General features: G+C 33.5%; 5 protein-coding genes and 1 non-coding gene across 15 annotated transcripts; 4 read left to right on the top strand and 2 right to left on the bottom strand.

Moving 5' to 3' along the window:
• The first annotated feature begins 1,040 nt into the window (after positions 1 to 1,040).
• On the top strand, positions 1,041 to 5,536 carry LOC103485217 (calcineurin B-like protein 3). Of its 3 annotated transcripts, XM_008442740.3 has the most exons (10): positions 1,041 to 1,222; positions 1,352 to 1,523; positions 1,739 to 1,893; positions 2,208 to 2,290; positions 2,425 to 2,484; positions 2,647 to 2,755; positions 2,977 to 3,029; positions 3,793 to 3,873; positions 4,922 to 5,034; positions 5,257 to 5,536. In XM_008442740.3, exons 3-10 carry the CDS (start codon positions 1,770 to 1,772, stop codon positions 5,312 to 5,314), a joined length of 681 nt encoding a protein of 226 aa, XP_008440962.1. In that variant the 5' UTR covers positions 1,041 to 1,222; positions 1,352 to 1,523; positions 1,739 to 1,769; the 3' UTR covers positions 5,315 to 5,536. The 3 variants fall into 3 exon arrangements, with proteins under 3 accessions (XP_008440962.1, XP_008440963.1, XP_008440964.1); XM_008442741.3 differs by lacking the exon at positions 1,352 to 1,523 and having other exon boundaries at positions 1,043 to 1,222; XM_008442742.3 differs by lacking the exons at positions 1,041 to 1,222; positions 1,352 to 1,523 and adding an exon at positions 1,249 to 1,327.
• Positions 5,537 to 6,220: 684 nt separating this feature from the next.
• On the top strand, positions 6,221 to 9,684 carry LOC103485216 (DNA-directed RNA polymerases IV and V subunit 4). Of its 8 annotated transcripts, none has more exons than XM_008442738.3 (10): positions 6,221 to 6,381; positions 6,583 to 6,714; positions 7,062 to 7,121; positions 7,274 to 7,324; positions 7,453 to 7,539; positions 7,852 to 7,969; positions 8,048 to 8,125; positions 8,314 to 8,347; positions 8,431 to 8,499; positions 9,349 to 9,684. In XM_008442738.3, exons 2-10 carry the CDS (start codon positions 6,633 to 6,635, stop codon positions 9,418 to 9,420), a joined length of 651 nt encoding a protein of 216 aa, XP_008440960.2. In that variant the 5' UTR covers positions 6,221 to 6,381; positions 6,583 to 6,632; the 3' UTR covers positions 9,421 to 9,684. The 8 variants fall into 8 exon arrangements, with proteins under 8 accessions (XP_008440960.2, XP_008440955.2, XP_050944941.1 ...); XM_008442733.2 differs by having other exon boundaries at positions 7,050 to 7,121; XM_051088984.1 differs by having other exon boundaries at positions 6,236 to 6,381; positions 6,564 to 6,714.
• Positions 9,685 to 11,740: 2,056 nt separating this feature from the next.
• LOC103485215 (uncharacterized protein At4g26485-like) lies at positions 11,741 to 13,026 on the top strand. The gene is made up of 3 exons (XM_008442732.3): positions 11,741 to 12,147; positions 12,265 to 12,463; positions 12,571 to 13,026. Exons 1-3 carry the CDS (start codon positions 11,943 to 11,945, stop codon positions 12,854 to 12,856), a joined length of 690 nt encoding a protein of 229 aa, XP_008440954.2. The 5' UTR covers positions 11,741 to 11,942; the 3' UTR covers positions 12,857 to 13,026.
• A 143-nt stretch (positions 13,027 to 13,169) lies between these two features.
• LOC103485213 (E3 ubiquitin-protein ligase RGLG2-like) lies at positions 13,170 to 16,723 on the top strand. Its single transcript, XM_008442730.3, has 10 exons — positions 13,170 to 14,594; positions 14,797 to 15,025; positions 15,115 to 15,228; positions 15,317 to 15,414; positions 15,517 to 15,596; positions 15,683 to 15,788; positions 15,890 to 16,017; positions 16,123 to 16,324; positions 16,436 to 16,492; positions 16,596 to 16,723. Exons 1-10 carry the CDS (start codon positions 14,418 to 14,420, stop codon positions 16,677 to 16,679), a joined length of 1,275 nt encoding a protein of 424 aa, XP_008440952.1. The 5' UTR covers positions 13,170 to 14,417; the 3' UTR covers positions 16,680 to 16,723.
• A 141-nt stretch (positions 16,724 to 16,864) lies between these two features.
• LOC103485214 (ATP-dependent 6-phosphofructokinase 2) lies at positions 16,865 to 19,044 on the bottom strand. The gene is made up of 2 exons (XM_008442731.3): positions 18,160 to 19,044; positions 16,865 to 17,810 (listed from the first exon to the last, which is right to left on the bottom strand). Exons 1-2 carry the CDS (start codon positions 18,700 to 18,702, stop codon positions 16,989 to 16,991), a joined length of 1,365 nt encoding a protein of 454 aa, XP_008440953.2. The 5' UTR covers positions 18,703 to 19,044; the 3' UTR covers positions 16,865 to 16,988.
• Positions 19,045 to 20,879: 1,835 nt separating this feature from the next.
• Positions 20,880 to 20,984, bottom strand: MIR160D (microRNA MIR160d). The gene is given in 1 exon segment (NR_120794.1): positions 20,880 to 20,984. It is a non-coding gene; the product is annotated as a microRNA MIR160d (primary transcript).
• Positions 20,985 to 22,389: the final 1,405 nt, after the last annotated feature.

Here is a 22,389-nt window from a genome sequence, read left to right as displayed (position 1 = left end):
CAATTCTGTCAAAATAGAATGTTACTCTCGCTGCTGATGTGTACTGTATTGGATGTTGATAATTTTAATTAATAGATTTTGTATGTCAAAAGCCATTAAATATTTTATTTCAAGAAAAAAAGTGAATTTAATGTGTGGTGAAGATCGTTCTTCACGTGTGATTGGTTAATGCATTGGATATTTGTAACCTGGGAATATAATACAGTAGATGAAAACAAATTATCTGTTTCAATAAAGGAATGAAAATAAATTTAAAATTTTCCCTATAATGGATATTTTTTATGGAAAAATACATAAAATATTTATTAATATAAAAAATAAATTAAATATCAATGCATGGTTGTTTTTCTTAAAGCAAATTCAGTGAGTGGGAAACTTTGAACTTATGATATAATTGATAAATCTAATTTTAGGATGAATTCCCTCTGTATAAAATATTACCCCCAAACCTTTATAAATGTTTAAAAACTATTATGAGTACAAATTCTTTAAAAATTTTGGACAAAAATTAAGATATGAAGTGGTGTGACAATTATCTAGAACGAAAATATAGATCGTCTGTTTCGATATTCTAAAAAATTTATGTTTCAAGAATAATATTGTAACTCTCGAAAGAACAAAAATATTTTTGTACACAAATAAATATTTGTTATAGTATGATGGAAGTTTTAACATACATGGTAACCAATTATTTTGAAGAAAATGCATCATTTTCATCCTTAAAAACAAAATTCAATATTGTACACTTTCCAATTTTATTTAGGTTAATTAAACCTATTACACAATTTAAATGACTCCACACTCCAAGACATTTTCTTCATTATGGTAGGTATAAGTGTACAAATAATTATTTCAAAAAATACATAAAGAAGAAAACAACAAAACACTATTATTATTATTATTATTATTATTATTATTATTATTATTATTATCATTTAAATTAAAAAACACATTTTTGTCAAAATTCGAAACTTTTATTTTCCATAATATTTCTTAAAACAAAATTTATATATGAGCGAAAAATTTAGGAAAAGAGAAATTAGAATTTTCTCATACGCCGTTCTTGTTCGTCTCAGTAACAAAACAACAATAAAAAACCTCAATTTCTTAACTTCGAAATTACTTTTTTTTAGGAAAACGAGGATTAGTTAGCCATGTATGAGAATCTCGGCTCAAATTCGCCTTCAACCTGCAACGGTTTCTCTCTCCGGATTTTTTAAAGGTAAAACAAGAAGATCCATCCCTACTCTCTATTTTCTCTATATTCATCTTTATTTTTCAGCCTTTTTTGATGGTGTTTTCTCGTTTCATTTCTTGCGTTCTTGATGTAAATCTCTTCTTTTGTTTTCAGATTTGTTGACAAGCCCTAATTTTGTTCGAAACCCATGATTTTCTGTAACTTGTTATTGCTCCACCGATTGTGTTTCTTCTGATTGAGAAGCTGCCATCTGGGATTTTACCTTTCATCGGAATTGTTTCCTATCGTCATTGGCATTTCATTTAGACGATATTTGTACCAAATTGTAATTTGGTCTTGTCTTTCCATCCCCCCATAGCAATCTGAATCTTTGTTGTTGTTATTTTTTAAAATTTCCAATAATAAATCATTTCTGTTTGATGAAATTATGCTTCTTGGGTTTATCACTTTTGCGGTACTTGTGATTGATTGTGATGATTAGCACGTGACCTTGTTTCAACAAAATTGTTTAGACATTTTTCTTGGCGATTTTTGGCGCAGGTATGGAGTGTTTTGAGATCTGTGAAAGATCATGGTTCAATGCCTAGAGGGAATAAAGCATTTTTGTGCTTCTATAGCGAACTGTTGTGATGCAGATACGTCTAGGCAACCTAGGGGCCTTCAAGATCCTGAAGCTCTTGCAAGGGAGACAGTATGTATGTTTCTAGAATTTTCAATTTGACACAGACACTATCATCCTTCTGATTTCTTGGTGTGGATAACTCATTCCGTTTCATATCGTGTTTTTCATCTTTTCTTGGCGAAAGTTGAGCTTAACTCATTAGTAATTGACTTGACTTATCACACTAATTAATTTGACAGTATATTAATTAGTATTTTTCTTTGTTTCCGTTTCTTCCTCCTTTTTGTTCTTTGCTACAGACTGGTTTCATTTGTGTTGATAAGACTTTCACTCTTTTATTTGCTTCTAAAATTTGACAGTATATGTTGTTTACTTTCTTTATTGCAGTCAGCGTAAGTGAGATAGAGGCATTGTATGAACTGTTTAAGAAGATTAGTAGTGCAGTGATTGACGATGGGCTGATCAATAAGGTAACAGCAATTATCTTAATCACTTTCCTCTTGAATATAGTGATTTCAATCATGTTGCAATATGATAATCAGTTTGTGTTTGAGCTACACTTACTCTTGCTTTGTTTTGACTCTTTCCTTGTATTTTACTGCAGGAGGAATTTCAACTAGCACTGTTCAAAACAAACAAAAAAGAGAGTTTATTTGCAGATAGGGTAACCTTAACGTCTTGGTTCTATTTCCATATCCACAATACATTATTTTAGCACATTGTTACCACTATCAAGTAGGCTCTGTTTTGGTACAAATCATTGCACTCTTTGCTGGCTGATTTTTTGGATTTTACTACTCAAGACTTCTTTTATGCAACATTATAGGTTTTTGATCTGTTTGACACAAAGCATAATGGGATACTTGATTTTGAAGAATTTGCACGTGCTCTTTCTGTCTTTCACCCGAATGCCCCCATTGATGATAAAATTGAGTGTAAGTTTCTTAATGTTAATTTTCACATGTACCTCCGTTCCACCACAAATGTCTCAAATTGTACTTTTACATGGTTGCATTCCTTTGTTTTTGTACATTCCATTGGTAAAGGAAAAACAAGTAATTGGTGTTTTGTGGTTGTCGGAGTAAATTTCTTGTTCAGTTTTTCTTATTTCCCTGCTTTGGTTATTGTGTGATCTAATGTTTGTAATAATTTGCAGTTTCATTCCAATTATACGACCTTAAACAGCAAGGATTCATTGAGAGACAGGAGGTAACGTCACCAACTCTCTGTTTGAACAATCACATTTCCTAAATGATGACCAGTGACCAGTTACCACTTTCGAACTGGTTGTTATAGCAGGCTACCCTTTTTAATTGATGATTGCTTATGAACATTTTACATGGTTGATACCAATTAATATGCAATGGTTGTCGAGAATGCATTTTATCGTCTACTTCCTAGGACCTTTTAGAGGAGGATGTACAGAATCTTTTGACGTAATCTAAATTTTAGTTCTTCCTTGTACATCTGAGAAATGAGCCAATATAATTTTCTTTTTTACTGCTTCGTGATCAGAAGTTGTTGGATATGGGATCTTCCCATGAATCTGAACTCTATATTGTCACCTAAATTCTCGCCCATCTTTTCATTATCCCAAAGGCTGACTTCAACCTGCAATGACGTTGATACTTTATGAAGTTGGGCTGTTGAGTTCTATTTTTAGAACACTTTTATCAAGATAGGCGACAGCCTCTTTGCCATTACATTACACTGTTGGATATCTTTAATTTGATTTTTGGAGTTAAAATTGAAAGGTCATATTGCATTGATGCTTTAGTGTTATATTTGATGTTTATAAAAATGGAGATCGTGCCATCGAAAGCTATGGTTTTTCGATACGAGGTTGGGTTAAATATTTTTTTCCTCCTTTCCATCTTCTATATTATCACTACTTTTTCTTGCCGTATGGGTACCTTTCTTGAAATGTTTTCCTCAATAATTGTAATCTGTTATAAAATAAAATGTTGTGTAGGTAAAGCAGATGGTTGTGGCTACACTTGCTGAATCTGGCATGAATCTGTCAGATGATGTTATAGAAAGTATTATCGACAAGGTTCACTTCATCATCTAATTACTTTATGATACAGTCTTTTCGTGGTTAACTAATATGGAACAATGTAGTGGGCTTTTAATGCATTAGCTATGCATTCAATATTTTGTGACTATTAGCCTTTTAACTTCTAATTGTCCAATCTGCTGACGGCCATGTGGATTCTTTTTCATTTCATTTTTCACCCCTTCAATTCTGGACCTGCTGAGTTACAGTGTGTTTTTTTTAAAAGGAAACAAAATTTATTGATATAATCTAGTGATAAGGATACAATGTGTGCTAACAATCATGAGATACACTTGGGTACAACTTTAGGGCCTCACTAATACGAAAGCTTTGAGGTTATGCTTTTAACTTAAAAGAAACAAACATAGTTAAGCTATAGAGATTAATATATTCCAGTTAAGGGGAATATCCTGAATGGAGTAGTCAGTGTAAAGCTTAGAGAGTGAACACCAAGATGAGGCAAGGACGTCACATGAATCGAATCAAATCATCCGATTGCAAGACTTGTCGTGGAAGACTCATTGATTCCATTCAAACCAGATTTCTGATAGTAATGCTTTTGCCACATTCGACCAGAGGATTTGTGCTGAGTTACAGTCGATTGAGCTGTCTACACTTATTTCTGATATTTCTGATACGTGAACATGTCCCTATTGGTTACTATATGCAAGTGCCAATCTTGAGTGAGAAAACATTTGAGCTTACGTAATGAATGACTTAGACTCAAGAGTCATTACAGACTCGAGAAATCCTATGAAGCTGTACTCTAGCAGTCTAGCAGATGCTCTCTCCGTTTTATCTTCTAGAGGGAAACATCTTTCATATGGACTAGAGGATCATCGAAAAGAGTGCAAAGCATTTCACTAGAATTTATTATACATTTGGAATTTCTTGACTGTTTTTGTTCTATTGATTTCTTTCTTTGTCGAATATGTCTATCGGGCGCAATCTTTTGTGCTGTCTAATCAAATTAAGCTATATCTTAGATGGGTACAGATGTATTTCTGTTCTTCAAATTATACCTGGATGTCTCCTAATTATGCAGACATTTGAAGAAGCTGACACAAAACACGATGGGAAGATTGACAAGGAAGAGTGGCGAAACCTTGTTTTGAGGCATCCATCACTTTTGAAGAATATGACTCTCCAATATCTCAAGTGAGTGAGCTGCATCTTCTGACCTCCCTTATTAACCAAGTCTTTACTCCTTAGTTTATTAGATTGTTTAAAATTGGAAATAGTTAAATCAATTTTATTTTAGAAGTGCTTATAAAACACTCTTTCCCAAATACATCCCAGGCTTTCTCCTTACGCTACTGATTTTTTTTTAAGAAAGTCACTTGGAACTCTCGTTTACACTCTTTGTGTTGGGACTGGCAGGGATATCACGACCACGTTCCCAAGTTTTGTGTTTCACTCGCAAGTAGATGATACGTGAGATGTCTCTCATTGGGGAGGAGTTTTGGTGGTACATGTCAAAGACTGTTTGGCTTGCAAGTTTTGTTTTGAATTTGATTGATATGATTGCAGCTGTTCCTTTCTTTCTTTCTTTCTTCTTTTTTGTTGAATGAAATTGGAAATGTTCCTGTTCTTGCATTTCACCTGAAACCCGAGCTCAGTTAAGCCAAATTCCAAGTAAAAATTGTAGTTAGGTTTTGTATCCTTAACGTTTTGGTTCTTATGATTTATTATTTGTTTCTTCTTTAAACCAATCAGTTAAATTTCTAAATGTGATCGTACAACTTGAAAGTCATTATCTTTATGGCCATTCAACCACTAGTTAACATTATTATCCATTAATTTGAATCCCTATCTCTCCAAGAATTCACAATTGTTTTGGAATCGCATTGTCCATATTGCGGGAAGACTAGAAAATCTTTGACTAAGATACATAAGTTACTTTTTATCATTAAATCCTTAAAAAGAGTAGAAGTTATTTAAGTATTTTTTAGTTCAACGATATATAATAGAGTATGTGAGGATTCAAACAAACCACAAGATTAATAGTGTATTAATTTTAATCCTCCAACTTTGATTATAAAGAAAATTGAAGGGACAAAATTTAATTGAGTAAGTATTAACGTATTTATTAGATGAATTTTGGTTTGTTTTTTTTTTTTTGCCATTCATAACAATTCCTCGTTTGACTTTTAATTTTTAAAAATTAAATGTATTTCACTTTTGTTATTTTTATTATGATTTTTAATTCAATTTATAATTAATTTTCGATAATAAAACAAAGTTTTTAAAAATATGAGTAAAGATAGATAAAAAGGAATATATTTAGAAGTAAGATGAGATTTAGGGTTAAATAATTAGAAACTAAAAATGAACTTTTGCAATTATTTTTTTTTTAAAACCCCAAAAACTTCTTTTTGCAAATTTCTTTTCCAATTACAATTTATAATTAGAGAATTGAAAGCTTGAAACGAAGCGAAGGCTCGTCGTCATTCGGTTGCGCAAGACGAAAGGGAAGATTCTCCCATTTTCCGATCAACCCAACAGGTCCTTTTCTTCTTCAACTCCGCCATTGCATTATTCTCATCTTCCTTCTTATTTTACTCTTCTCTTCTCTACTTTTTGTCGATTCTTTTTCCCTGTTTTTCTCTTTTCGTTTCAAGGAAATATAGTGTTTCATTTCAGTTTCCAATTTATAAACTAACATAAACATCTCATGAATGCCTTAGTTTTGATTTTCTGAAGTAGGTTTTTCTTGGAGCTTAATCGAACTAAACCAGAGGAACAAATTTTCAGTAATGTCGGAGAAAGGCGAAAAGGGTTTTTCAGTGCAAAAAAAACCTGCAAAGTCTTCCCTCAAGTCTTCCGCTCTCAAGGATGGTTCGTATCGTTAATATCTTTTCACTCTACCGGGAATGGGAGGTTGTGTGTTGTTTTCAACTTCATGCATCTGTTCTGTTGCCCCCATTGATTCAACTGAATTCACTCTTGTCCAAATTACTTATCAATCTTCGAGGAAGATTTTGTTTTGAAAATCTCTTTGATTTTAAAGCTACTATTATAAATGTGAACTGAAAATTAGTGAATCCTTGTTGCTTCCAGCTTTCCATGTGATTATGCTGGTAGTTTGCTAAATTGATCATGGGTCACAGGCATACATCATTAAATATAATTAGTTATGTTTTCTATCAAATGATTCCTAACTTGTTGCATAGCTTCTCTAAAAGGAAAGGATGATAGTTTGTCAAAGCTAAAGAAGGGAAGGAAAGTCCAGTTCGATGCTCAAGGTCAATATCCTTTTTTAATCCTTCTAGGAGTGATACTTTTTGTGTTATTCAAAATACAAATCACTTGATGTGCTAATGTTGAATAAGTTATATGTCAGAAGAATGTGCTTACCATATAAAACTACTTAATTCGGAAATAATTGTACATACAGGATCAGTTGATGCGCCAAATACTTTTTCGATGAAATACAGTGGCAAAAATGGTACTAATTTTAAATGTTTATTTTATTTTCTATTTTATTTACTCTAATCTTTCTACTGACTTCATAAGGCTCTTCTTTGTTATTTTTCTGTTAATACAAATTCTCTCCTTTCCAATTGTGGCTTGTAGGTGACATGGGTAAAGGAGGAAAAGGTGCAAACACGAAGGCTTCTGTTGCAAAGGAACCCCAATCACTAGAATTAAAGATTGAGCAAGGTGGGTATTGCCTTGACTTTGAATATGGTTTTATTCAGTATCGCATGGTCATGAATTATTCGCTTTTGCTGTTATTCATATCATGGAACGTCGGTTTTGCCTTACTCTGTATGGCAACTGGCTGTTTTCTCTTTTCTGTTCTGAGGCTGTATTTTTTTTTTTTTTTACTTTTATTCTTTTACTGATGGAATTAAGAGAAGTATGTCTCCTAGTGTGAAATTGTTCATTTGATGGAATTGTTGGAGGGTGTTTGTATCCTGTTTATATTGTGCCTTTTTTTCTTTTTCATTTTGGTTTTAAATTGGTGTGCAGAACTGCCCAAGAATGTTAAATGCCAATGCCTTATGGACTGTGAAGCTGCACAACTTTTACAGGGAATCCAAGATCAGATGGTTTTTCTATCCGCTGATCCAACCATAAAAATTCCCACGTAAGTGAATATTAGTAACCATTTATTTGTAAGAATAATTTCCCATGCTTACAAACTTGGTTTGCTTTCATCTTTTAGGTCATTTGATAGGGGATTGCAATATGCTAAAAGAGCCAACCACTATGTAAATGCGGAGTCAGTTAGACCAGTTCTTGAGTATCCTTGTTTTGATGAATAGGCCATTAGATTGTATTCCTAATTTCTTTTTTATTTTTCTTTTTGGATGGTATCAATTTATATACTACTGTGGAAGTATGCTTTTGCACCAACCCAGCACTCCTGGTGTGCTGTATGGTACTTGTTTCATTTGTCTTTTTATTTGAGTGCTTAACTGAAAATTCTAGAACCCTCAAGAAATATGGCATAACAGATAGTGAGGTAGTTATATCTATCTTCTTTTTTGCCTTTCTCAAAATTAGTTCTTCGAATGATGAACTGACTCGGTATTAATATTGATTCAGATATGTGTGATTGCTAATGTCTGCCCAGACACTACTGATGAAGTTTTTGCTCTTCTTCCATCCTTGAAGGTACGATTTATCTGTCCGTATTTTCTGTAATATCACCATGCCATATGAATATACTTAAAACACATTTTTTTCCTGCCTATCTGAGCATCGCTAAAGTGGCCAAGGCATTGTACCCTCAATCAAAAGGTTAGAGGGTTAAATTGTCACCTCTATTAGTTGAACTTAAAAATTTATTTAGTTTCTATACTTATTCTGCTATTTGGTCCTCTTGTATTTCCTTAGATCAAGTAGGTCGTCCTAGCTTATAATTACTTGACAAGAATAATTTAGTGATTTACTAATGGGTAAAAAATATGCACGTGTGCTGAATTTCAACACAATATGAAAATATTTCGTTTCCTATCACCCTAAAAAAAGTGAAAATATATAATATAAGAACTGAAAATGCAAGGGTAAAACAAAAATTGAAGACTTTAAAAGAGCAATGGTAAAATAATTATAAATGGGTCATAACCTTTTTCAGTCAACTTGGTATTGCCTCCCTCTTAATATATTGTAATTCTAAAAGTATATTCAAAATATTTAAGGTTTTGTAGCTTCTCTTGTTTGCCCTCCCAAAAACTTTAGGATTCAATATTATATTTATAGAAAGTTAGATCGAAAAGAATTTGCTCCTCTCTAAGATTTTTTCTTTTCTTTTTTTGGATTTTTCTTGTTCGGAGGTAATCCTTTTGAACTGAAACTATTCTTCAAATGTTTCCAAGTGTTAGTAAGGACCTTAAAAATACATTTAAATATGTGTAGCCTACATAGATGGGTTATGTATTGGTTATGCATCATTGGAATTTTGTTGCTTTTGATTATTGTTTATTCATTTATTTGATTCCAACATGGTTACATACAAAGCAGAACAAAAGAAGCAAGCTAAGTGAACCTCTCAACAATGTCTTGAGTGAGCTAGCCAAGGTAAAATCATCCTGAACTGAAGCCATCGAGTTGCTTGCTGTTGCTGTTGCTCAGGTCCGGTTGCCCTCTCCCCTTCCTGTGAAAATTGTTTTATGGCATTTGAAAATTAGGACCTTATCTTTTCAATGGCTTTCAATAGATATAACTTCGGGGGAAGTAAAGTATTAGCCCATCGGAATATTTTGTTCTTGAAGAGATCTGTATTTGCTACTGGCATTGTTGATATAGTGTAGAAATATGGCTTAACTTTACTGAGAATGCATTTCCCACCTGAATCAACTCTGATAGCCTGAAAATTAAACTAGAAAACTTAGATAACTTATAGATATTAAATGTCAATTATTATATGCTTTTTGCTATTAGAGTACAAGATAATACTTTCAAGATTTTCAAATGCTCCATTCTAACTAAATGTACTTTCCGTTTCCGATAAGAAGAAAAATTTACGTGGAGATTATAAAGACCAACGATGTCATTTGGAATGCCCATTGACTCTCCAATCCACAAACGTTATTCTAACAAAAGAATTGTTCCGATATCTCATGAACTACATTCTTTCACTAAAACCACTAGACAATTCATCAGCCTTTTCCATTTCCTAATTATATTGCGATCAATAGAAACAGGATCCGGCTGAATTCTTGGACTTGTTGTTGCCATGGAAAATTGTTGATCCAAGTTCTGGGCAGTGTTTTGTTCATGTAATGAACGTTTATCCTTATTATTGTGTTCTTGGATGTCAGTTTCTTCACGATTGATCTCAGAATACTTCAACAAAGGGTTCTTCAATCAGCTTCTGGGTTAGAGCTTCATCAACTTTAAATGAGTTGTCCAGAATTGATCATTCCTCTCCCCTCCTTGTTCTTTCTGATTCACTGAACCTCAATTCGTCCATTGAAATCAATCCACACTGAGCTTTCTTGCTAGAATTTCTTGACGATTGGTCATACATTTTAACACAATCTTTAACTATATGCCCAATTATACCACAATTGAAACAAAAATCCGGTAACTTTTCATATCTTATTGGAAATCAACTTTCTTTCATTGAACTAGGGGTGAGTATGATAAATCGAAAAACCGAGTCGATTAATCAAATCGAAGTCGGTTGACGGAAAATGGAGGTCGTTTGAGGTCAGTTTTAAAATGTTTCAAATCGAAAATTTTCAGAAGTTTTTCAAGTGTTAAACCTATCCAATTTGACAAAAACTAATTGATACTATGTTGAGGTAGATCGGTTCGAGACTTCTTGAAAAATCGATCCCGACCACCTATGACCACCCTTACATCTATCCATCAATATTTATCTTGATCCTTGTATTTATTGGATATAAGCCATTCTATTTATTATTATTTTTCTTTTCTTGTCTTGGAAAGGTCCATTCTGTTGTTTTTTTTTTAAGGATATTAATATGTAAATGATAAAATTATTAAAAATACTTACAAAATGTAGCAAAATTTTGGTTTTATTAGTATCAGATTTGAAATTTTGCAATAATTAAATATAAGAACCAACTTAAAAAAAAAAAAAAAAAGTTAAAATTTCTAGTTTGAAATTTTTAGAAGTTTTGATATAATAGACATCTACCCAAAGAATCTTATAAATTAATTATTTAACTTTAAAGAAAGTGAAAGTAGGATTTAGAAAAAAGAAAACAGAAGAAAGAAAGGAAAAAAAGTCAATTATGAATTACCCTAAGCATGCGAGTTCATAAAATGGTTTATTATAAATTTTAATTTCATTCAGATTAGGCTTCATGGTTATTTAAAAATGTTGGAATCTCAATCAAAAATTTCCAAAGGTTGCAAGTTTTGTCCTTTCAAACCGTCACATTAAGAACTATATGTTAATTAAGCTACTCACCATTTTTAATCACCATTGCTATTTTAAATAATCTTTTTTAAAAAAATTAGTCTACACTAAAGACTTTTAAAAATAATAAAATATTAAAATTGTTTACAAGTTATAATAATATCCATTTAAGTGTACGTTGTATTTTATAAATAATTTGTTTTTAATATTCATAACAATTCTTCTCATTAAAATTGATTATTTATAAAGAATCAAGTGAAAATATTAAAGACTCAACTAAAATAAAATTAAAAAGTTTGAAAATATAACCTTTTGAAATTATTAAAATATATTTATTTTGAACGGATAAAATTGTTAAAAACATGTAATATCTATAAATGTTTTATAATTAGATATATTATTAAGAGGCATTTTTAAATATATTCAAATAAATTAAAATTTAAAATTTATCTATTATTAATTAATTGGTTAATATTTAAAGATGAATTACAAAATTTTCAAAAAAGTAAAAAGGGATTGGACGGTAGTGAGTAGTGAGTGGAGAGATCACTGAGTAGAAAGCATCCCTCGTGACTTGTCATTTCAGACAAACTCTTGACCCTCATTGACTTCATCATCTTCCCAAAATCCATTGATTTCAAGAGAATTCATAATTTAATCCCCAATCGCAGTTCTCGATTTCAAAACGTCGATTCAAATTTTAGTTTTACCAAACCCATCGCCGATGGAATTTGTGCCGGAAAACGAGAGAACAGAATCGTCCGATGAAGACGAAGATGAAGAAGAAGAAGAAGAAATATGGAGGAAACACTACTCGTCCAGACACCGAATATTACTCGTAGGAGAAGGCGATTTTTCCTTTGCACTGTGTTTGGCCAAACACTTCGGATCCGCTCGCAACATCGTAGCTACTTGTCTCGATTCTCAGGGTACGATCATAATCGCACTTGATTTCTTTTGTTTGTCTTTTCTTCTTGTTGTATTGTTGACGATTTGATGATTCGAGGGTTTGGTTTGGTTTGGTTTGGTGTTGTTTCTCTATCCAGATGACCTAGAAAAGAAATACAGCGACGGAATTAGGAACGTGAGGGAACTAGAAGAAAGAGGATGTTTGATATTCTACGGAATCGACGTGCGAAATATGAGTACACATTTCTTCCTTAGAACTCAGAGATTCGATCGCATCGTCTACAATTTCCCTCACGTCGGGTTCCTGTACCGCGAGGACAGTTTCTGCCAAATTCAGTATCGATCTTCTTCTTTTTCTTCTTCTTCTTCTTCTTCTTCTTCTTTCTCAATTGATTAGAATCAAAATGCATCGAAATTTCTTCATGGAATGAATGGAACTGCAGATTGAACAAGGAATTGGTGGAAGGGTTTCTGAGGAACGCTAAGGTTTTATTGAAGAAATTAGATGGGGAAATTCATGTATCGCACAAGGAAGGGGAACCGTACAACAAATGGGAGCTGGTGGAGGAAGCCATGAAAGTGGGGTTGAAGCTGGAGGAAACGGTGCCGTTTCACAAGAAGGATTATCCGGGATATCAAAACAAGAGAGCCGATGGAGGTCATTCCAATGCTCCGTTTTGGCTTGGCGATTGCAGTACTTACAAGTTTAAGCTTAATCACTCTGGCTGAGATGGCCATGGCCATGGCCATCGCCATCGCCATGCCGATCGATCAACCACACACTAATTCAAGATGAAATGGAACAAAACTTCTTTCCCCTTCGCTGCTGTATTGTCATGACATTTCACTCTCATTCCCATCCAATGAAATCAATTACCATTTCGCGATTAGTTTTTCAACATTGAAGCATATGGACATCCATTTCACATTCCAAGTTCTTGTTTTGTTATTCTGCATTGTATCAATATTTTCAAAAACTAATGAAAATTTTGGAAACTTTGATCCAAAAAATTTATTGACAGGATTTTTAAGTAATGGACATATTTAACGACATTTTTGTTCAAAAGCAATTATCATATAGTTCTTAAAATATAGTTGATTACCAATGTCTTCTATATGGAATTGATTTCTATTTAGTCCTTAAATATAGTTGATTACTAATTGAGTTAATGAAAAGATGCTGAAAAATTATGAGATGTTTATGGAAAGAAAAGTCATTGACCACTTCAAAGACATTGAGAATGACACGAGGCCAATAATCCGTGTAAATATATGAATACCACAACTTTTTGTCAAGCCAATTAAATAGAAATCACATTCAAATTTTAAAAGACTGAAGAGTATTACTCTTGAAGCCTTAAAGACCACTTTAGTTCATTTAAATACTTCTCCGATTATTATCCAAGCTTCTAGTAAACAATCTTATAACACTTTGGAAGACCACAGTACTCTTTTTATCTACAAGAAGTGAACTTCTACTTTTAAATGTCAATTCTATTCTCTCAAGAAAATGAGTCCTGTTATAGTGATGATATTAGACTTATCTCGCTATGGTAAACATCTTCTATATATATATATATATATATGCATCAAAACTAAGAATTTTAGAGTATTCGTGACAAACGATTGAGTTTAGATTCAACTCATATGGAAGATATTCAGAGAATAGTAACACCATCAATTCACTGAGACACATCTCTACATTACAAAGACATTGGAATTAATTTATTCACACTATAGGCTATATAAAATTAGAAAACAACTGAAACATCATTATCAATTCCATTGAACAATCATTTTACATTTTTTTAAGGAAAAAAAAACACAAGAATTATAGTCTCCAAACATCACAGCTGAAAAAACATATTGAAGCATTCAACAAAAGTTGATTTTATGTAATCCAAACCCTCCTAAGATTATTTTCTCTCAAAGATCCGTTGGCCTTTTCTTAATATAGACACACACACAAACGCTTGACTTTCATTATATAATTCACAAAGAGAATTTGAATGATTGTTCTTTGAAGCTTCCTGATTTGAGCTTCTTAATTTGTTAATTTATTTGACTTTGATTATTTCTCAAACACACGTCATTACTTGTCAGTTTGTCCTTTCAAATATGTTTTACATTCAAGAAGGAGAATGATCAACTCTTCATCTCTCCCAAATACTAATTCATACTCTTCTTGTTTCTAAATTTCATCTCAATAATCTTCTTTCCCTGTTTGCTTCTTCTCTGCTTTTTCGCCCTTACTTTGAGAGTTTGTTTCATCGAACAACAAAACAGAACTATGGGAGGCAAGCCTTCTAAGCATATTCACACCCATCTGCACATCCATGATAATACTCGGGTGCAGCCATCAAAATGTTCGTGTGGTCATACCCTTCCCCCAAGCACGAGTTCTAGGCCTTCTTTCCAGTACCCAAGGCATAAAATAAATGGTGATGATTTTGAATCCCTTGAACAGGTACCATTCGTCTTCTCTCATTGGTTCCATTGAAATGTTTTGATCCACCTCGTTTTCACGATCTTTAAACAATAATACTGAAAAACAAATACTTCGCCAAGTTTTCTTTCTCATAGAAGGACGGAAAAAAAAAACATCCTGGCATAAAAACTGTGGCGTCTTGAGCATCTATCAATTGGATTCATAAGTTCCAAACTTACAGGTGACTGAAGCCCTTGAAAAGGCAGGTTTGGAGTCCTCCAACCTGATCATTGGAATCGACTTCACAAAAAGCAATGAGTGGACTGGGACCAAATCTTTCATGGGGAGGAATCTCCATGACCTTGCTGGAGCTTTTCTCAATCCCTATGAACAAGCAATATCTATCATAGGAAGAACACTCGAAAAGTTCGATGACGATAACAAAATTCCGTGCTATGGCTTTGGAGACGGTGTGATTTTGTGATCAGACTATAGAATTTCATCAAACACACACACATATATAAACACTCCTATCTTAAAGTGCCATTAACTTATGCAGTTACTACTGGAGATAGGGAAGTTTTTAGCTTTCATTCGGGAGATAGGCCATGCCATGGCTTTGAGGAAGTGCTCTTTTGCTACCGCGAAATAGTACCTCGCGTTCTGTTGGCAGGTAAATTTTCTGTACAAGAATCTCAATTCACTTCTTCATTTATATTCACTATAACTTCTGCTTGCTTGTATACTATTTACTATGTCAGGACCAACATCGTTCGCTCCCATCATAAGAAACGCAATCAGAATAGTCAATGACAGCTGCGGCCAGTATCATATTCTTCTGATCATTGCTGATGGCCAAGTTAATAGCTACATATTAATTGAAGTTGATCATTTGTACTTCGACTTCTTGTGGTTCCTCTAAAGCTGATTAATTCATATTATCATGTTCTCTCTGTGTTAGGTAACAAGGAACATAGACACTCGTCAAGGTCACTTTAGTCCTCAAGAACAAGCCACAATAGATGCAATTGTGGAGGCAAGGTTGGTTGAACTATATAAAATGACCACATGTTTGCTACAATCCCATTGCCTTCTGTAGCTTCAGCTTTGATGTTCTTTTTATGCAGCAAATATCCTCTGTCTATAATCTTAGTTGGAGTTGGTGATGGGCCATGGGATCAAATGAATGAGTGTGATGATAAAATCCCAGCTCGCCAATTTGACAATTTTCAGGTGAAAAGAGAGAGAACTTGAAGTACTAGACTCATAAGACCATTTTTTGGTGCTACTTTTTCAATTTTTGTTTTCATTCTGAGGTTTATTGTTTGGGGCAGTTTGTGAATTTTACTGAGATCATGTCGAAGGGTACTTCCCCGTCTAAAAAGGAGACTGAGTTTGCACTGCAATGTCTGATGGAGATACCACCTCAATACAAGGAAACAATGAGGCTCCAACTTCTGGGGTAAATTACCAGCTGAATGCTTCAAATGTCCGCCTTATCCGTAAAATAAATGGTAAATCATAGTCCCTATGGTTTAACTAAACTTTCCACGAATTTTACTTGCAGCCAAAAAAAAGAAACACAACAGCATTTGCCCTTCCCACTGCCACGGCCTCCTCCAATCACCAATATTCGACGCAACTACTATCCTCCAAGCTATAGGCGCACAGACAGTGACATATCATCATCTTTCTCTGGTTCCACTTCTCCAGCTCATTCAGTACTTTCCCGGTCATCTACTTGGTCGTCTACACCGTCATTTAATAGGGTAATGCTACACTTGAAAGCTTTAACAACAAAAAATCACATGTTGGCTGAAAAACCTACAACGTCATTCAAAAAATGATCGATTTCTTAATAACCACATTGTGATTTGCAGATTTGTCCAAAATGCTACTTGAATGAGAAAGAACTTGCATTTGGATGTGGACATCAGGTAATTCGTAACACAATTTAGCAGTTACCAATAATTGGGAATATCTCCAATCTTTTTTCTCTATATTTTTCTTGTTTAATATTAACAAGCATGTTTGTCGCAGACATGCTCGGATTGTGGTAAAGATCTCCTCTTCTGCCCAACATGTCAAACGCAGATAACAAAAAGCATAAAGCTCCGGAACTAACCAGCTGTTGAACCACTTCAAGTAATTCTCGATAAAAAAGATATTGACTATATTGCTAAAGTAATAGTAGTAGAGATTCTGTGCAGTGTGCTTTACATCGATTGCTAAAGTAATCAAAGTGTGAAGTGTGTTTGATCATTTTGATTTGTGTGTACCAATCAGAAATCATTTCCTGAAATAAAAAGTTGAGGCAACAAACAAGCACTTCGATTTCAAAGTAAAGGGTATCTCAAGAGTTACACACACATAATCCTAAATTTCATTTCAACTAAAAACCCATTATGGACTGTGATTTTTCGGATAGAGTAGTTAACTCTTAACAAAATCGGGCTGATTAGTGACAGATCTAACCCATGCCCATTTATGATCTCTAGTATTAACTTCATTCTTTGCTTCTGCCACCTCTTTCAATGGAATATATGAATAGTTTCCATTGATAGGGCCAGAGACAAATCCAGTATAACCAGCCATTACTCCATGAATGGCTGAATGAGCGAGCAGTGTACAATAGGAATTATCTGTAGCATTTGCAGGCACGGCACGAATCATATAAGTAGGATCTATGTATTTCACAGTAAATAACTCACCGGGATGCGTTCTCTCCCACCAATTCTTGAGCTCCGTCTTCAACCATCCGCCAACGTCCAAGAACACCGGATTTCCAGATTCATCTCTCTCTTCCTTTTGCGCTTCAGTTCTAGGTATCATACGTTGTCCTGCTCCCTCGGCAACCACCAGAACCGCATGCCCGTTCTCCTTCAACCTTTGTTCAAGAAACGGAAACAAACCTCCGTTTCCTTCCAAGTAGAACTCCATTTCAGGTATCAAACAGCAATCGACGTCTCGGCTGCTTAATGTGGCGTGGAGTGCGATATGGCCAGTACTTCGGCCCATCAATTTCACCAGACCTATGCCATTCACGGCGCTCTCGGCCTCCACATGAGCAGCATTGATCGCTTGTTGTGCCATTTCGACTGCTGTTTGGAATCCAAATGATCGGTCAATGATTCCAATGTCATTGTCGACAGTTTTAGGGATACCGGTGACCGCGACTTGAAGATTCCGACGACGTATTTCCTCGAATATCTTGACGGCGCCACGCATTGTGCCATCTCCTCCGGTTATGTAAACCTACCTCATTTGGCAGGAATTGCCATTCAAACAATCATAATTCGTAATTGAAAGTTGAAACTGCTTGAGCATGGAAAGATCCAAGTTTTACGTTTGGAGTTGGAAGGGCATAACAGACATTTTAGTATGAAAATATAATATTTATTAAATTTATTTGTCAAAAATGTCGAAATTTCGAAATTTCAAATTATTAAAATTTAAAAATTTATTGTATTTTATTAATATATACTTTTAAAAGAATATAAATAAGCACGTCATTTCGACGTCATCCGCCGCTACAAAACAGAGAAACACGTTTGATGTTGAAAAGACAGAGACGTAAAGATCCGCTTAGAAACAGAGTAAAAACCTGATTGAAACCATGATTTTCTATGGCATCGACGATCTTCTTAAGATCAAACCCTCCTCGTGAAGTTCGAAGAGCAGTCCCACCTCTCTTATGCCAATTATCAACCAATTTCAAATTCAGTTCCACCGGCTCCATCGAATAAAACCCTCTGTAACCGGCCACAATCCCATATATCCGCCGCACTCCGTACAGTTCCCACAGCCCCACCACCAGCTCTCTGATCACCGTATTCATCCCGGGGCACAGCCCTCCGCACGTCACGATCGCCGCTCGAACCGACTCCGGTTCGAAATAAACCGTCCTCCTCGGACCAGCCCGTCGGTACGCCACGTGAGCAGGGGAAGTGTTTCCGGACAGGTCGAAGGCGATCCGGCGGAGGACGATGTCGGTGGAGGTAGCGTAGAAGCCGTCGATCGGGTGGAAGAATTGGTTGGTTTGAAGTGGGTTGGTTCGGGTTTCGAGATTGGGGAAGTCGTCGGTCAGGTGGGGGAGGTCTGCGACGGCGATTTGGGGGTGTTGGTCGGAGATTTTGGCGGTGGCCATTAGAGAGAAAGAGGGGAAATTGAGAATGGAGTGTGAAATAATGGCGTAAAGTAGTTATGGGAATAAAAGTTGGGAGAATTTGTTGGCTTTGTGTAAAGGCTTTGTGTGCAATATAAAATATGTTTTAGGGGAATCGTTAGTTCTTGGAATCATGAAAAAATAAAAACTGAGAGTTTGAGCTCAAGCTCGAACTTCTTCAAAAGGTAGGGAAAACAAGAGGGGAAACTTTTTTCTTTCTTTTTTGCACAGTTAAGACTCAAGAAGGTGAGAGTAACCTTTCCACCCTAAATTTCGTAGAGTGCTTTGGAATGCTAATATAAACTTTGAAGAAAGAGTGTTTGATTCAATTTACAAGGTGAATTAATCAAAAGTTATACTCAAATTTCTTTCTTTCTTTTTTTTTAATATTGAAAAGGGTAAAATATTTGGTGCATGTACATATGTTTATGCATCCTTATTTTTAGAAAAGAAATAATGAGAATTGAATACATTCAATTCCTAAAAGGAATGTATTTAATTTTGTAACAAATATGAAGTAAAAGAGAAATAGATGAATGAATACTGAATGGCGAATGCCCCAATACAAGCGAAATCCGGAACGCATTTTGGGAAGCCCACGTCATTTTGTCTCTTCCCCATATTTTAGCCACGTGTCATTTTCTCTTTTTCTTTCAGAATTTCCTATTTTAAACAATTGGATTTTTTTTTCTGTTAAATTCTTCCTTTGAATTTAAGTTCCAATATTTTCTAATATTCCATTTTGTATTTTTCTAATACATTTAAATTTAGTCTTTATTATTACTTTAGGTTTGAATTTTTAAAAATCTTTTTATTATCTACCTACATAATTCTTGAAATACATTTATATTTTGTATTTTATTGCATACAAATTATAAAAATTAAATAGAGACTAAATTTTGACGATATAGATTAAAATTGAATAAATGTTAAAAGTAACCTTGGTTCTAACTTTTTTTTTTTTTTTTTTTTGCAAAGATTTTAATATCTAAGTTTGAGGGAAGAATTTTAAAGCAATTAAATTGTTTTTTTTTTCTTCTCATTTTTACATTTTTTGTACCATTTTTCAATTTGACTTTGATGTTGGGTTCCATTTTTAAATTGAGAGAATTTAAATCTCAAATTTCTTGGTTGCTCACATGTATTATAGGTTAATAGAGTTATATGTTTACTTGTTAATTCGTTTTAACAAAATTTATCCTTCAAAATATACACTTTTGAATAGAAACATCAAAACCTTTCCACAAAAAGAATGAGCAAATTTTCTAGAGGGTCGAGTAATTTTAAAATAGATTTTTCTCTAATTATCAAAATTAGCATAAACTGTACGCTTAGCTTAACTGGGAGAGTTATGTATTGAGATCCAAGAGGTTCCAAATTAATACTAGAAAAAAGGACCGTGGTAGAATTATTTGGAAAGAGCCACAATGAAGTAGGCCAAGTAGCCCTCGTATTTTTTCTTTTTTAATTCAATAAAAATATTGGTGTGACCATCTTTTGTGCAAGCTAACTCTGTCTCTTTTACATTAAGTGGTTGCACCTAAACATTGATTGTAACCAAAAATAGAAATCTCTTAATAATAATATCAATATATATAGATTTAAAAAAAAGACATATCGATTAACTTAACCACCAAATAACTAGAATCATCTGACATTGTGATGGTTTATTTGAATAATTTACCGTTACATGAACTATTTCTGATAGTGTATCCAATCCTTTTACACCATTGGACAGTGCAAAAAGGGAGATATAATTATATAAGAAAATGTCTTTAAGAATAAATATGTCCAAAGCACTTAGAAAAATTAAACTTCAACAAATAATTCAAGTTCTAATTAATTCACCAATCTCCAAAGAAATGCAATGAAATCTACAAATGAAGAAAACAAAAATAAATAAATAATTATAAAACAATGATCTACACACAAAGACGATTCATATGATTCTATAACAATTACATTAACTAACACACCCACTACAAATTGTTAACATGTAACACTCTTCAAAATTTCAAACTCAAAACTATAAACGATACATATACAAACATACAGTAGAAAATTAGAAGTGAAACGTACCTGAGAAAAAAGGGAGATGTTGTACATAAATGTATAAGTATATGTATACATAGAGAAGTAACAAGAAAGTATTTGTGAGTTAAAGGTGCCTGCATGACTCCCGTGATGCCAATTAAGAAGGATGCGAATAAGAACTTTTAGCAAAGCCTTCGTAGTTGGCATTCAGGGAGCCAGGCAGGGGCATATATATTCATCCATACCTCTCGATTCCAATACAAAACCATCAATCAAAATGGCCTTTACATATGTGTGTGTATATATATACATACATACATAGGAGGACACAAAAATCCAAGAATAAAGCCAAAGGGAGTTCATGGGATGGATCGGATAATAGAGATTAAATTTTTGTAATGCATTGTTTGTACAAAAACAACCACTCAAAACGACAACGTACAGCGCCATGGCTCCACCTTTCCTCTTAACTTTTTTTCAACTTCGAGAAGGACAGACTACGAGGGCTTGCTGTTCAAATATGTCCGTTTCTCTCCATCCAACCAATTCCATGTTTTCTTCCTCTAATTTCTTTAATTAATTACCTTTTTCAGCTTTTATTAACAACTTACTTACCTTACATTACAACCCCATAACCATATTAAATTCCCATCCATAATATTCTAAAATTGATATCTCAATTAGCATTTCCATGTATTTGTAATTATCTATAAGGTTTGTGCTTGGAATCTCTACCCAATTATTTAAATTAATATTTTAAATGTTTGTTTACTAAAATAAAAATATTTTCTTAATGGTCCATTTTATCAATTTTTTTTTCTTTATTGTTGTTGTAAATTTGAGGTTTTAAACCTCTTTTTACAGTGAGGTTTTTTTGGCTTTAGTCCTTTTTCTTTTTCTTTTTGTGAGAAAGTCGTTTGTCCATTTCAATGTCGACATTTACTTTCGTTATTATCTTTCCTTTTTTTTCTTGAAAAAATATTGTTATTCTTTATTTTATATATATACATATTCTCCATTTGCCGGAAAGAATAAGCTTTGATATCAACGATGTGTTGTGTGGAATGAGGGAGCCAGTGGCATCTACTTACTGTTCCTACACCCAATTTAACAGTAAAAATAGAACATTTGATAAAAACGAGAAAAGAGAAAGGTAGAAAAATTTAATTCTATAAAACGTAAATAATTTATCGAGTTTAGTTGAAAGAAAAAAAGAGAAAAAGTAAAAAAAAAAAACTTATTCAATTTGATGATGATATGAGATTTTTCTAAAAATATTTAAAAGGTGTTTTTGAATTAATCGATTAAGCAGTACTCTTTAATAAATAAAGTGTAACCATGATTGATGCTAAAAGTATATTTTTTATCTCAAAAAACTAATTTTTATTGAAAACTAATACAGTTGAATTTAAAGACGGTTTCATGATAATGCCCGGTCAAATAGTCTTTTAGTAGAGTTTGATTTGATTGAAGTCACCAAACTATTGAACAAAGTAAGAATTTTATATAAAGATGAAAACAAATTTCTTGGTGATGTAGCTTTTGGTTGTTAGGTTTATTAGTTGTTTGAATGAATCTTGATAAATGACAGGTGGATAAATGTATAATATGATATGAACATTTTATAATTTGTAA

The sequence above is a fragment of the Cucumis melo genome, chromosome 8, assembly GCF_025177605.1.
Source record: "Cucumis melo cultivar AY chromosome 8, USDA_Cmelo_AY_1.0, whole genome shotgun sequence".
Taxonomy (NCBI): Eukaryota; Viridiplantae; Streptophyta; class Magnoliopsida; order Cucurbitales; family Cucurbitaceae; genus Cucumis; species Cucumis melo.
This window is presented reverse-complemented; position numbering and strand designations above follow the sequence as displayed.

Coding starts and splice junctions, on each gene's coding strand:
- LOC103485214 (XM_008442731.3), bottom strand. CDS start 18,702: ATGGCCACCGCCAAAATCTCCGACCAACACCCCCAAATCGCCGTCGCA. Junction 17,811..18,159: donor AAAATCATGGTTTCAATCAG/GTTTTTACTCTG, acceptor CAAATGAGGTAG/GTTTACATAACCGGAGGAGA.
- LOC103485215 (XM_008442732.3), top strand. CDS start 11,943: ATGGAATTTGTGCCGGAAAACGAGAGAACAGAATCGTCCGATGAAGAC. Junction 12,148..12,264: donor TACTTGTCTCGATTCTCAGG/GTACGATCATAA, acceptor TTCTCTATCCAG/ATGACCTAGAAAAGAAATAC. Junction 12,464..12,570: donor GACAGTTTCTGCCAAATTCA/GTATCGATCTTC, acceptor ATGGAACTGCAG/ATTGAACAAGGAATTGGTGG.
- LOC103485213 (XM_008442730.3), top strand. CDS start 14,418: ATGGGAGGCAAGCCTTCTAAGCATATTCACACCCATCTGCACATCCAT. Junction 16,325..16,435: donor CTACACCGTCATTTAATAGG/GTAATGCTACAC, acceptor TGTGATTTGCAG/ATTTGTCCAAAATGCTACTT. Junction 16,493..16,595: donor CATTTGGATGTGGACATCAG/GTAATTCGTAAC, acceptor TGTTTGTCGCAG/ACATGCTCGGATTGTGGTAA.
- LOC103485217 (XM_008442740.3), top strand. CDS start 1,770: ATGGTTCAATGCCTAGAGGGAATAAAGCATTTTTGTGCTTCTATAGCG. Junction 2,485..2,646: donor AGAGTTTATTTGCAGATAGG/GTAACCTTAACG, acceptor GCAACATTATAG/GTTTTTGATCTGTTTGACAC. Junction 3,874..4,921: donor TAGAAAGTATTATCGACAAG/GTTCACTTCATC, acceptor CTAATTATGCAG/ACATTTGAAGAAGCTGACAC.
- LOC103485216 (XM_008442733.2), top strand. CDS start 6,633: ATGTCGGAGAAAGGCGAAAAGGGTTTTTCAGTGCAAAAAAAACCTGCA. Junction 7,122..7,273: donor AGTCCAGTTCGATGCTCAAG/GTCAATATCCTT, acceptor TTGTACATACAG/GATCAGTTGATGCGCCAAAT. Junction 8,500..9,348: donor CTCTTCTTCCATCCTTGAAG/GTACGATTTATC, acceptor CATACAAAGCAG/AACAAAAGAAGCAAGCTAAG.